At 45.2% G+C, this 12885-nt stretch overlaps 1 protein-coding gene across 2 annotated transcripts in view; it reads left to right on the top strand.

The window, feature by feature from the left end:
- Positions 1–254: 254 nt before the first annotated feature.
- RUFY2 (RUN and FYVE domain containing 2) overlaps positions 255–12885 on the top strand; it is a 39659-nt gene continuing 27028 nt past the window's right edge. For both annotated transcript variants that reach the window (XM_040362183.1, XM_040362182.1), the window contains exons 1-5: positions 255–362; positions 6667–6776; positions 10449–10619; positions 12407–12524; positions 12642–12743. In XM_040362183.1, coding sequence (XP_040218117.1) covers positions 6701–6776; positions 10449–10619; positions 12407–12524; positions 12642–12743 — 467 coding nt within the window. In that variant the 5' untranslated portion in view covers positions 255–362; positions 6667–6700. The remainder of the gene's footprint in view (positions 363–6666; positions 6777–10448; positions 10620–12406; positions 12525–12641; positions 12744–12885) is intronic.

Genomic DNA, 12885 nt, shown 5'->3' with positions numbered 1-12885 from the left:
CCCTTCTGCATTCAGATCCTGACTGCCAGTAATTTGTTATCAAGTGGATATAGTTCCACTTTACTATTCATATAAATATCCATTTCATTTTCTATACACATGACAGGCAGGATAAGGAGTGATCCCCGGATGCTGATCATACAATGACAGCTCTGTATAGAGATAGCGCCGGTGTAGTACACCGGGCTCTACCATCAGCACCTCGGACAGCCGCCCACCACACCTACACTATGTGCGTAGCGCGCTATTCTTCAATCAGACGTAACAGTGACGCTGAGGTCATGCGCAGTTCGTGCTGACACTGGGCGGACTCTCCGGGAGCAGAGAGAGGTTGGTGAACGTCGTGCATCTTGCTGAGTGCGGTAGGTTGTTTCTCTTGACAGATCTACCTGAAGGTTATGGGGTGATGAGAAAATGTGCAGGCAGCTATCATGCCTAGCAGACATGGAGGAGGTTTGTGGATGCTGCAATGTAATGGTCTGCCATCAGTCAGCACCGGTTGTGTCTGTCTGTATGTGTTTGTGTCTCTGTATGTATGTCTGTGTGTGTATTTGTGTCTGTGTGTATTTGTGTCTGTGTGTATTTGTGTCTGTATGTATGTCTGTATGTGTGTGTATTTGTGTCTGTATATATGTGTCTGAATGTTTGTGTATTTGTGTGTGTTTTTGTGTCTGTATGTATGTCTGTCTGTGTGTGTGTATTTGTGTCTGTATATGTGTGTACTTGTGTCTGTACGTGTGTAAATTTGTGTATGTATGTATGTATGTATGTATGTATGTATGTATGCATGTGTGTGTTTGTCTGTATGTGTGCCTGTGTTTATTTCTGTAAGTGTCTCTCTGTCTGTCTGTTTGTTTCTGTATGTGTGCGTGCGTGTCTTTGTCTGTATGTGTGTGTGTCTTTGTCTGTATGTGTGAGCTTGTGTGTGTCTGTGTATGTGTCTGTGTCTGTGTGTGTATCAGTGGTGCCGACTCTTTGCAGCTCCACACTGCGTGGATGTCATCTCCAGTCCTGGCAGGGGAGCCCAGTGCCCGACAATTCCAGGGGAGATTGTGTGCACACTGTTATCTGGGAATTCACAATCAGGGCCGGCCTTTGGGGTGTGCGAGCTGTGCGGCTGCACAGGGCGCCATGGGCAACATGGGGCGCCCTGCGGCACACACAACTCACAGAATGTGAGTCACATCAGGGCCGATGCAAGATGGGGTGCAGTTCACCCAGGCGCCACAGAGGTGGGGGCGCTCAAGCCTCAGCCTGCCCTATACCACCCCAACCTGCCCTATACCACCCCAACCTGCCCTATGCTACCCCAACCTGCCCTATACCACCCCAACCTGCCCTATGCTACCGCAACCTGCCCTATACCACCCCAACCTGCCCTATACCACCACAACCTGCCCTATACCACCACAACCTGCCCTATGCCACCCCAGCCTGCCCTATGCCACCGCAACCTGCCCTATGCCACCGCAACCTGCCCTATGTAACCCCAACCTGCCCTATGCTACCGCAACCTGACCTATGCCACCACACCCTGCTCTATACCACCCCAACCTGCCCTATGCTACCGCAACCTGATCTATGCCACCACACCCTGCTCTATACCACCCCATCCTGCCCTATGCCACCCCAACCTGAACTATATTGCCCCAGCGGTCCCAATACCACCCTATACTTGAATTTACAGGGGCCATTTGGGGGGGGCGCCACAGGATTATCTCGCACAGGGCGCCTGAACACCTAAGGCCGGCCCTGTTCACAATGATCAATGAAGGTGATCAGCAAACTGTTGCTGTAAAGTTGGCTTCACAATAATATTTTGTCCAATCTTATAAATAAATCAATAAATATTGTTTAGATACAAGAGGCAAGTATATTCTTCCTAAGGCTGCATTCACACCTGAGCGTTTTGTCGCCTGAAGCGCGACGCTCAAAGACGCTAGAGGGGAAAAATAACATTATTCTCTATGGAGATGGTTCACATCTCCAACGCAAAACGCAGAAAGAACGCAGAAGCCCTGAATTTCAAACTAGTCCTGGACCCTTTTTTGATGCGCAGATCGGGGGGCTTGGGCGTTTTACATTGATGCCAATGACCTGTACAAAACCGCGGGGAAAAACGCCGCAATTTGGCAAATCGCGGTAAAAAACATTGCAAATCGCCTTAAAGCGGAGGTCCACCCAAAAGTGGAACTTCCGCTTAATCCACTTCTTGCCCCCTTACATTCCACATTTGGCATGTATTTTTTTTGGGGGGGGGGAGTGGGGGCTTCTGGAGGAGTGGGACATCCTGAGCCACTTCCTCCTTCCGCCCAGGGACCGCTAAGGCGATACGTCATATCGCCTTTTAGCGGCCCCTTTCTGTAGGCGATCGCCTGGGACACGTGGCGATCGCCTGACCAATCACAGTGCGCAGCGCAGTGAGTGCCTAGGCGTGAAGCCGAAAGCTGTCACGGCCGGGTGCCCACACTAACAATGAGGACGCCGGCCGGAGAGGGAGGGAGAGGAGTGGAGCTCCGGCCGTCGCATCACTGGACCATGCAGCAGGTGTGTATGTTTATTAAAAGCCAGCAGCTACACTTTTTGTAGCTGCTGACTTTTAATAAACATTAAAACCTGCTGGAACTCCACTTTAAATCTCAGTGTGCTTTGTGTATTTCTTCCAGATCTGTACAGTATTCCAGTGTGACACTTTCCATCTGTGCAGGAGCTTCCTGTAATAAAGACCGCTCACTGCTGCCCTCTCTTCTTGTGCAGGCTGACTGGTCTTGTCTCCACCCCTTTCTGTCGGTTTCTGCAGGCAGGCTGTTGTGGGTGGGGCCTTCTGGGTCCCTCCCACAGCTCTGCTGTCTGCACAGGCTTTAGGGGCATAGGGGGCGCAAATGCCTAGTGCATTACCCGATTTATTATGAAAGGAAAAATAAAATAGGCAATTGAACTTAACATTAATAAGTCACTGGGACCAGATGGCTTGCACCCTAGGGTCCTTAACCACTTAAGGACCGCCTACTGCACATTTACGTCGGCAGAATGGCACGGCTGGGCACATGCATGTACAGGTACGTGCTGTGCTATTGTCCAGCCATGGGTCACGAAGCACCGGGACCGCTGGACCCACGGACCCGATTGCCGCTGGAGTCCCGCGATCGGTCCCCGGAGCTGAAGAACGGGGAGAGCCGTGTGTAAACACGGCTTTCCCGTTCTTCACTATGGCGGCGTCATCGATCGCGTGATCCCTTTTATAGGGATACATAATTGATGATGTCACACCTACAGCCACACCCCCCTACAGTTGTAAACACACATGAGGTCACACACAACCCCATCAACGCCCCCTGTGGTTAACTCCCAAACTGCAACTGTCATTTTTACAATAAACAATGCATTCTGAATGCATTTTTTGCTGTGAAAATGACAATGGTCCCAAAAATGTGTCAAAATTGTCCGAAGTGTTCGCCATAATGTCGCAGTCATGAAAAAAATCGCCGATCGCCGCCATAAGTAGTAAAAAAAAAAGAATTAATAAAAATGCAATAAAACTATCCCCTATTTTGTAAACGCTATACATTTTGCGCAAACCAATCGATAAACACTTATTGCGATTTTTTTTTTACCAAAAATAGATAGAATACGTATCGGCCTAAACTGAGGAAAAAAAATTTTTTTTATATATTTTTGTGGGATATTTATTATAGCAAAAAAAAGAATATTGCATTTTTTTCAAAATTGTCGCTCTATTTTTGTTTATAGCGCAAAAAATAAAGACCGCAGAGGTGATCAAATACCACCAAAAGAAAGCTCCATTTGTGGGAAAAAAAGGACTCCAATTTTGTTTGGGAGCCACGTCGCACGACCGCGCAATTGTCTGTTAAAGTGACGCTGTGCCGAATCGCAAAACCTGGCCTGGTCTGTTAGCTGCATTTTGGTCCGGGTCTTAAGGGGTTAAAGAACTCAGTCAAGTAATTGCCAGACCATTGTTCCTATTTTTTTGCGAAACAGTCTACTGACTGGAACGGTACTAGCTGATTGGAGAAAAGCCAATGTAGCACCAATATTTAAAAAAGGGCCAAGATACATCCCTGGGAACTACAGACCAGTTAGCCTAACATCAATAGTATGTAAGCTCTTGGAGGGGATGATAAGGGACTATATACAAGATTTTAGTAATGAGAAGGTTATCATTAGCAGTAATCAGCATGGATTCATGAAGAATCGTTCTTGCCAAACCAAACTATTAACCTTCTATGAGGAGGTGAGTTGCCATCTAGATAAAGGAAGGCCCATAGACGTGGTGTATCTGGATTTTGCAAAGGCATTTGACACAGTTCCCCATAAACATTTACTGTACAAAGTAGGGTCCGTTGGCATGGACCATAGGGTGAGTACATGGATTGAAAACTGGCTACAAGGGCGATTTCAGAGGGTGGTGATAAATGGGGAGTACTCAGAATGGTCAGGGGTGGGTAGTGGGGTCCCCCAGGGTTCTGTGCTGGGACCAATCCTATTTTTTTTTATTCATAAATGACCTGGAGGATGGGGTAAACAGCTCAATCTCTGTATTTGCGGACGATACTAACCTAAGCAAGGAAATAATTTATCCGTAGGATGTGGAAACCTTGCAAGAAGATCTAAACAAATTAATGGGGTGGGCAACTGCATGGCAAATTAAGTTTAATGTAGAAAAATTTAAAATAATGCATTTGGGTGTCAAAAATATGAATGCAATCTACTAGAGGGTTCTTTACTGTAAGAGTAAGGATGTGGAATTCCCTTCCACCACCGGTGGTTTCAGCTGGGAGCATTGATAATTTCAAAAAACTATTAGGCACCTGAACAACCACAACATACAGGCATATACAAAGTAATACTGACATATAATCACACACATAGGTTGGACTTGATGGACTTGTGTCTTTTTTCTACCTCACTATGTAATACTCACAGAAAAGCAGAAATTTGTGACAGTGTTGGATTGTAAGTCTGTTTTACTTGCTGCACGTTTTCACTTGCAAGTTGTACACTTGCAGAGCACTTGAAGCACAAGTTCTGGTTGAAATTGGTGTTCAATGGGAATAATGGCCACTTACAATGGTGGTAAGTGGGATGAATTCCCATTTACATTTGTAGTCAGTGGGAAGAATGGCCACTTACCTTGGTGGGTCAGTGGGAAGAATGGCAACTTACATTGGTGGTCATTGGAAATAATGTCCCCTTACATTGGTGGTCAGTGGAAAAAATGTCCACTCACATTGGTGGTCAGTGGGTAGAATATCCCTTATATTGGTGGTGGGTGGGAAGAATGTCCATTTACATTGGTGGTCATTAGAAAGAATGCCCCCCTTCCATTTGTGGTCAATGGTAAGATTGCTCCTTACATTGGTGGTCAGTGGGAAGAATTGCCCCACTTACATTGGTGGTCAGAGGGAACAATGCCCCCCTTACATTGGGGGTCAATGAGGAAAATGACCCCCTTGCATTGGGGGTTAGTGGGAAGACTGCCCCCCTTACATTGGGGTCAGTGGAAAGTATTGCCCCCCTTACATTGGGGGTCAGTGGGAAGAATTCCCCCCTTACATTGGTGGTCAGTGAGATGAATGCCCCCCCTACATTGGTGGTCATTGAGATGAATGCCCCCCTTACATTGGGGGTCAGTGGGAAGCTCGCCCCCCTTACATTGGGGGTCAGTGGGAGGAATGCCCGCCTTACATTGGGGGTCAGTGGGAGGAATGCCCGCCTTACATTGGGGGTCAGTAGGAAGAATGCCCCCCTTACATTGGGTGTCAGTGGGAAGAATTGCCCCCCTAACATTGGCGGTCAGTGGGAAGAATGCCCCCCTTACATTAGGGGTCAGTGGGAAGAATGCCCCCTTGCATTGGGGGTCAGTGGGAAGAATGCCCCCCTTGCATTGGGGGTCAGTGGGAAGAATGCCCCCCGTGGATTGGGGGTCAGTGGGAAGAATGCCCCCCTTGCATTGGGGGTCAGTGGGAAGAATGCCCCCCTTGCATTGGGGGTCAGTGGGAAGAATGCCCCCCTTGCATTGGGGGTCAGTGGGAAGAATGCCCGCCTTACATTGGGTGTCAGTGGGAAGAATGCCCGCCTTACATTGGGTGTCAGTGGGAAGAATGCTTACTTTTACATTAGTGGTCCAAATGCCTTCCTTACAGACAGCCAAAAAGATCATAGGTGTCATGCAGCTGGCTCTGCCAAGTGGCATTGATCCCAGAATCTGATGTAAATAGCTCGAGGAACCCCTAACAACCTCTGAAGGATCCTGGTTATGAATGGTTGGTCTAGATATCTTCCCTTTTGGAATGACTGACAGCAGCACTATGAAATAGAAATAGAAAGCAGGGACCCTTCTTTTTGTTATATTAGTATCACTGTTACATGTACTATTCACGCGGGCATTTTGCCACACTGCCAATCCCAGCGGCAAGAATCTGCTGATATTTTCTGCTGGGATTGACAGCAGTGTGCAGGTAGCAGAGGCCCCACAATGCAATGACAGGCTTTATCCTTTATGTATGTAATTAAATATAATTTCTACATCACATGATGCGTCCTCATGATTTCCAATCAATATCTTGCTAATTATGTGATTGTCAGCACATTTATTATTAATTACGTGTCTGTAGCGTTAATATCTTGTATCTCTCTCCTCTACAGATCACTGAAATAAGAGTGGCATCTCCTAGTGATTATGGCTCAGTTTGGAGCGCCAAGGAACCCCGTTAACTGGGTCTCCCATCTCACTGCAGCTGTGGTGTCTCAGCCAGGTACAGCATTCTACCGACTGTGCGTTATACACAAATGGATTTGCCTTTAGTAAATAATCCCCATAGTCTCATAGGCTGCCTTGGTCCAGCTATTGTCGGTGCTCCCTCCTCTCCCCTGCAGCAGCGGCTCACTAACACAGGGAAGCCAGGGCTGCGAGTTCACTTGACCGCATTGGAGCAGATTAAAAATGGGTAAAAAAAAACCACGTCTTTGACTACTTAAGGACCGCCTAACGCCGATATACGTCGGCAGAATAGCACGGCTGGGCACAATCACGTACAGGCGATCGGGTCACAGGAGCTGAAGAATGGGGAGAGGTGAGTGTAAACACACCTTCCCCATTCTTCTGTGTGGCAGTGTCACTGATCGCCTGTTCCCTGATATAGGGAACGACAATCAGTGATGTCACACATACAGCCACGCCCCCCTACATAAAGAATCATTACCTTAGGGCACACTTAACCCCTTCACTGCCATTGTCATTTTCACAGTAATCAGTGCATTTTTATAGCACTTTTTGCTGTGAAAATGACAATGATGTCAAAAGTGTCCGCCATAATGTCGCAGTCACGAAAATAAATCGCTGATTGCCGCCATTACTAGTAAAAAAAAAAAAAAATATTAACAAAAATGCCATAAAACTATCCCCTATTTTGTAAACGCTATAACTTTTGCGAAAACCAATCAAAAATATGTAGAAGAATACGTATCGGCCTAAACTGGGGAAAATGTATTTTTTTTTATAGCAAAAAGTAAAACATATAGAATTATTTTCAAAATTGTCGCTCTATTTTTGTTTATAGCGCAAAAAATAAAAACTACAGAGGTGATCAAATACCACCAAAAGAAATCTCTATTTGTGGGGAAAAAAGGACGCCAATTTTATTTGGGAGCCACGTCTCACGACCGAGCAATTGTCAGTTAAAGCGACGCATTTACAAATCGCAAAAACTGGCCAGGTCCTTTACCTGCATAATGGTCCGGGTCTTTAGTGGTTAAGACCTAGTTCACAGCTATGCATTTTTTTGGTGCGTTTTCAGTTTTGCAGAAACACACTACAGTCCATTTAATGTGGTTTCCTATGGATGTAGTTCACGCCTGTGCAATTTATGGAAAGGACCTGGGATTTTTTTTCTGATTTTTGGTTCCATAGACTCCAATGGATGAAAAGCATGTATTGAAAACCGCAAAATGCATCTGCAATATGCAAACTGCAACCTGCATAAGTGTGAAAACCTGATAGTGTTTTCCAAGCACTAGATATGTAAAACAAATGGCATATGACTACAGGTGATGTATACTAATGGGCAAGGGGCAGAAGTCCAGAGGATGGAACCACTAACCATGGTCTGCATTGGCAAGCATTGGCTCCACTGGTCCTTCTTGGAAGGGAAATGACCTAATTTGATGCATTCTCCTAACTGGAGACAACACAGTGTGGTCCTTACTAGAAACGATAGAGTGGTTACTCACAATACTTTAGTATAGGTGGTACACATTGCACCAAAGTATGGGAGACTCTACCCTATAATAGTAAACAAGTATTGTAGCTGTCACATTGCCTCTTCATGGTAGAAGAGTAAAGCAAGCCAGATGATAGAGACAACCCTGTCAATTTTATGCCCTATAGGAATTTTTTTACACCTGCCTAAAACTTTTGCACAGTAGTGTATAATTATTGTTTTAGACAGGTGTGAGGAAATGCTGTAAAATAAGAAAGTTCAGAGATAGAAATATTAATAACTTTATTTTTATCAATTAACAAAATGGAAAGTAAATGAACAGAAGAGAAATCCAAATTAAATCAATATTTGCTGTGACCACCCTTTCAAAACCGCATCAATTCTTCTAGGTGTCCTTGCACACAGCTTTTGCAGCTTTTGAAGGAAGTCAGCAGGTAGGTTGTTCCAGAGCTAACCTTGGATCTTCTGTAGATGACTCAAATCCTTCAGTCTCTGTATGTAATCTCAGACAGACTCGTGATGTTGAGATCAGGGCTTTGTGGGGGGCAAACCATCAATTCCAGGACTCTTCTTTACGCTAAAGATAGTTCTTAACCACTTAAGACCTGGACCAAAATGCAGCTAAAGGACCTTGCCCCTTTTTGCGATTCGGCACTGCATCGCTTTAACTGACAATTGCGCGGTCGTGCGACGTGGCTCCCAAACAAAATTGGCGTCCTTTTTTCCCCACAAATAGAGCTTTCTTTTGGTGGTATTTGCGGTTTTTATTTTTTGCACTATAAACAAAAATAGAGCGACAATTTTGAAAAAAATGCAATATTTTTTACTTTTTGCTATAATAAATATCCCCCAAAAATATATATAAAAAAAATGTTTTTTTCTCAGTTTAGGCCGATACGTATTCTTCTACCTATTTTTGGAGGAAAAAAAAATCGCAATAAGCGTTTATCGGTTGGTTTGCGCAAAATTTATAGCGATTACAAAATAGGGGATAGTTTTATTGCATTTTTATTAATAATTTTTTTTTTACTACTAATGGCAGCGATCAGCGTTTTTTTTCGTGACTGCGACATTATGGCGGACACTTCGGACAATTTTGACACATTTTTGGGATCATTGTCATATTCACAGAAAAATTAAAATGCATTCTTTATTGTGAAAATGACAATTGCAGTTTGGGAGTTAACCACAGGGGTTATGTGTGACCTGAAGTGTGTTTACAACTGTAGGGGGGTGTGGCTGTAGGTGTGACGTCATCGATTGTGTCCCCCTATAAAAGGGATGACACGATCGATGCTGCTGCCACAGTGAAGAACGGGGAAGCTGTGTTTACACATGGCTCTCCCCGTTCTTCAGCTCCGGGGACTGATCGCGAGACTCCAGCGGCGATCGGGTCCGCGGGTCCCGCGGTCCCGGTGCTTCGGACCAGGTCGCGGGAGCGTGCCCGTGACCCATGGCTGAGTACTAGTACAGGACATACCTGTACATGCTTGTGCCTAGCCGTGCCATTCTGCCGACGTATATGTGCAGGAGGCGGTCCTTAAGTGGTTAATGACATTGGGGGGTTATTTACGAAAGGCAAATCCACTTTGCACTACAAGTAAAGTGGATTTGCAAAGTGCACTTGAAATTACACTGAAAGTGCCCTTGGAAGTGCAGTCGCTGTAAATCTGAGGGGTAGATCTGAAATGAGGGGAAGCTCTGCTGATTTTATCATCCAATCATGTGCAAGCTAAAATGCTGTTTTTTTATTTTCCTTGCATGTCCCCCTCAGATCTACAGCGACTGCACTTCCAAGTGCACACTCAGTGGATTTTCAAGTGCACTTGTAGTGGAAAGTGGATTTGCTGTTAGTAAATAACCCCCAAAGTCTGTATGTTTGGGGCCATTGTCCTGCCGCAGAATAAATGTGGGGCCAATCACACTCCTTCCTGATGATTTGCATTAATGGATAAGTATTTGCCTGTATTTCTTAGCATTGAGGACACCATTGATCCCGACCAAATCTTTCAGTCCATTTGCAGAAATTCAGCCCCAAACTTGCAACAAATGTCTACTATGCTTTTCTGTTTCCTGCAGACACACTATTGTACCACTCTCCATCCCACCCCGAACAAACTGCCAAATATTTCACATTCTATAAATATCGGGTCATTTTTACTGCCTATATAGTATATAATGTTATTGTTCTCACATGTCTATCAACAGCAAAAGACCCAGCTGTAGTTGAGCGTGCAAATCTGCTGAACATGGCTAAGCTAAGTATAAAAGGACTCATTGAATCAGCTCTGAGCTATGGCCGTACTTTGGATTCAGATTACCCTCCTCTTCAGCAGTTCTTTGTTGTAATGGAACATTGCCTCAAGCATGGCCTTAAAGGTACAGTATGCAACTGGAACGAGTGAGAGTTATTATTATTACAATATAACATTTTACGTTTTCTGAAGCATGTATGCATAAGTAACTGTATGTCTGTACGGTCTGTGTACATAAGTAACATTACATATAATAGTTTGGTGATAGTATGTAGTCATAGGCCCCATACACACGGGAGGATTTATCCGCGGATACGGTCCAGCGGACCGTTTCCGCGGATAAATCCTCTCAAGGATTTCAGCAGATTTTAATGCGATGGAGTGTACTCACCATCGCATTGAAATCCCCGCCGAAATCCTCTGGCGATGACGTGTCGCGCCGTCGCCGCGATTATGACGTGCGCGACGCTGTCATATAAGGTATTCCACGCATGCGTCGAATCATTACGACGCATGCGGGGGATCCCTTCGGACGGATGGATCCGATGAGTCTATACAGACCAGCGGATCCATCCGTTGGGATGGATTCCAGCAGATGGATTTGTTTGGCATGTCAGTAAATATTCGATCTGCTGGAATCCATCCCAGGGGAGAAATATCCGCGGAGTGTACACACTATAGGATCTATCCGCTGAAACCCATTTGCTGGGATTTATCTGCGGATGGATTCTATGGTGTGTACGGGGCCTTATACTTTTACTTGTTTCTAAATGAAAGATATTCCTGTTGATAGTACAGTGAAAGTGTTCTTAGATTGATTAAATCTCCAATTCTTGTCTTTTTTTCATTCTAGTATCAGTATGATTTTTCTTTGTTGTTGCAGATGTGTTAGTTTAACACAGAATAACTGTTTGCAGTTGTACTTTGTCCAATCCTATTTAGAGATAGCCTGATGTAAATGGACAGCGGAGTCCATTTACACCCGGCTGTCCATAGAGCTCACATGGGTCTGCCCATGCCCCCTCTGCAGACATGGAATGGGCATGAATGTGACATCCATCCCAATAGGCTACGATCTGCTCACAGATCCCTTGCTGATCAAAGCAGGCTCTACTCCATGTGAAAAGAGACTTAAACCGGCCAAAGACTAAGGGCCAGATTCTCATAGATCCCGCGTTGGCGTAGTGTAAGCCATTTACACTACGCTGACGCAAATTACTTGAGCAAGTGCCGTATTCGCAAAGCACTTGCTCCGTAATTTGCAGCGGCGTAGTGTAAATGGCCCGGCGTATGGCCGCGTAATTCAAAGGGGGCGGCTTGTATTCAAATTAAGCGCGCCCCCGCGCCGATCGAACTACGCATGCGCCGGGCGGGAAAATAGCCCAGTGCGCATGCTCCAGCTCACGACGGAAAATGTCAATGACGCCGACGTGAGCGTCATTGACGTAAAGTCGTATTCGCGAACGACTTGGTAAAACGACGTAACCGGCGGAAAAAGACAACGCGGACCCTACGCCATACTTAACATGGCATACGGCGGACTGGCGTAAGGTTACCCCTCATATAGCAGGGGTAACCTTACGGAAACGAAGACGATGCGGCGCAAATTCGTTCGGGAATCGGCGTATCAGGCTCATTTGCATAGTCAAATGAGAACTGAACGTAAACGCCACCTAGCGGCCGGCGTCGAATTACATCTAAGATTCGACGGTGTAAGTGACTTACACCTGTCGGATCTAGGCCGTATCTATGCGAAAATATACATTTTTCCATAAGTACACTGGCACAGTTACTGTCTCACTTTAAGTGAGGAAATACATAGGCAGAGCTTAAACAACGTTTGAATTTTGCATTGCTATACATTACAGGCACTTTGCTTTTATTTTTTATTTTTTTATTTTTATCCTACAGTGAGAAAATCATTTTTGAGCTTTAACAGAACAATATGGGGTCCCTTGGAACTGGTGGAGAAGCTGTGCCCAGAAGCCGAGGAGATCGCAGCCAGCGTGCGGGACTTACCGGGGCTCAGGTGTGCCATTTCATGTTGCCAGGCAACCTATTCCTGCACTGCTATGCGGAAACCATAATTGCTGCCTTGGTGTTCATGTGGATACTTTAATCTAACCGTCTTTTATCTCAACTGCAGAACACCTCTTGGTCGAGCTAGAGCCTGGCTGAGGTTATCAATGATGCAGAAGAAATTGGCAGACTATTTGCGTTGCTTGATCATGCGTAGGGATCTCTTGAGGTTTGTTACTCAGTTATATATTGATTTTTTTTTTTTTTTTACATTCACTTGGAAAATAAAATAAAATACACCCCACCAGAAAAGCATTGACAAATACTGTATTTATGGCGTATAACACTCACTTTTTTACCCTGAAAATGGA

Source organism: Rana temporaria, chromosome 8 (assembly GCF_905171775.1).
Source record: "Rana temporaria chromosome 8, aRanTem1.1, whole genome shotgun sequence".
Lineage (NCBI taxonomy): Eukaryota > Metazoa > Chordata > Amphibia > Anura > Ranidae > Rana > Rana temporaria.
The sequence above is the reverse complement of the archived record's forward strand: the minus strand, read 5'-3'. Positions and strand labels throughout refer to the sequence as shown.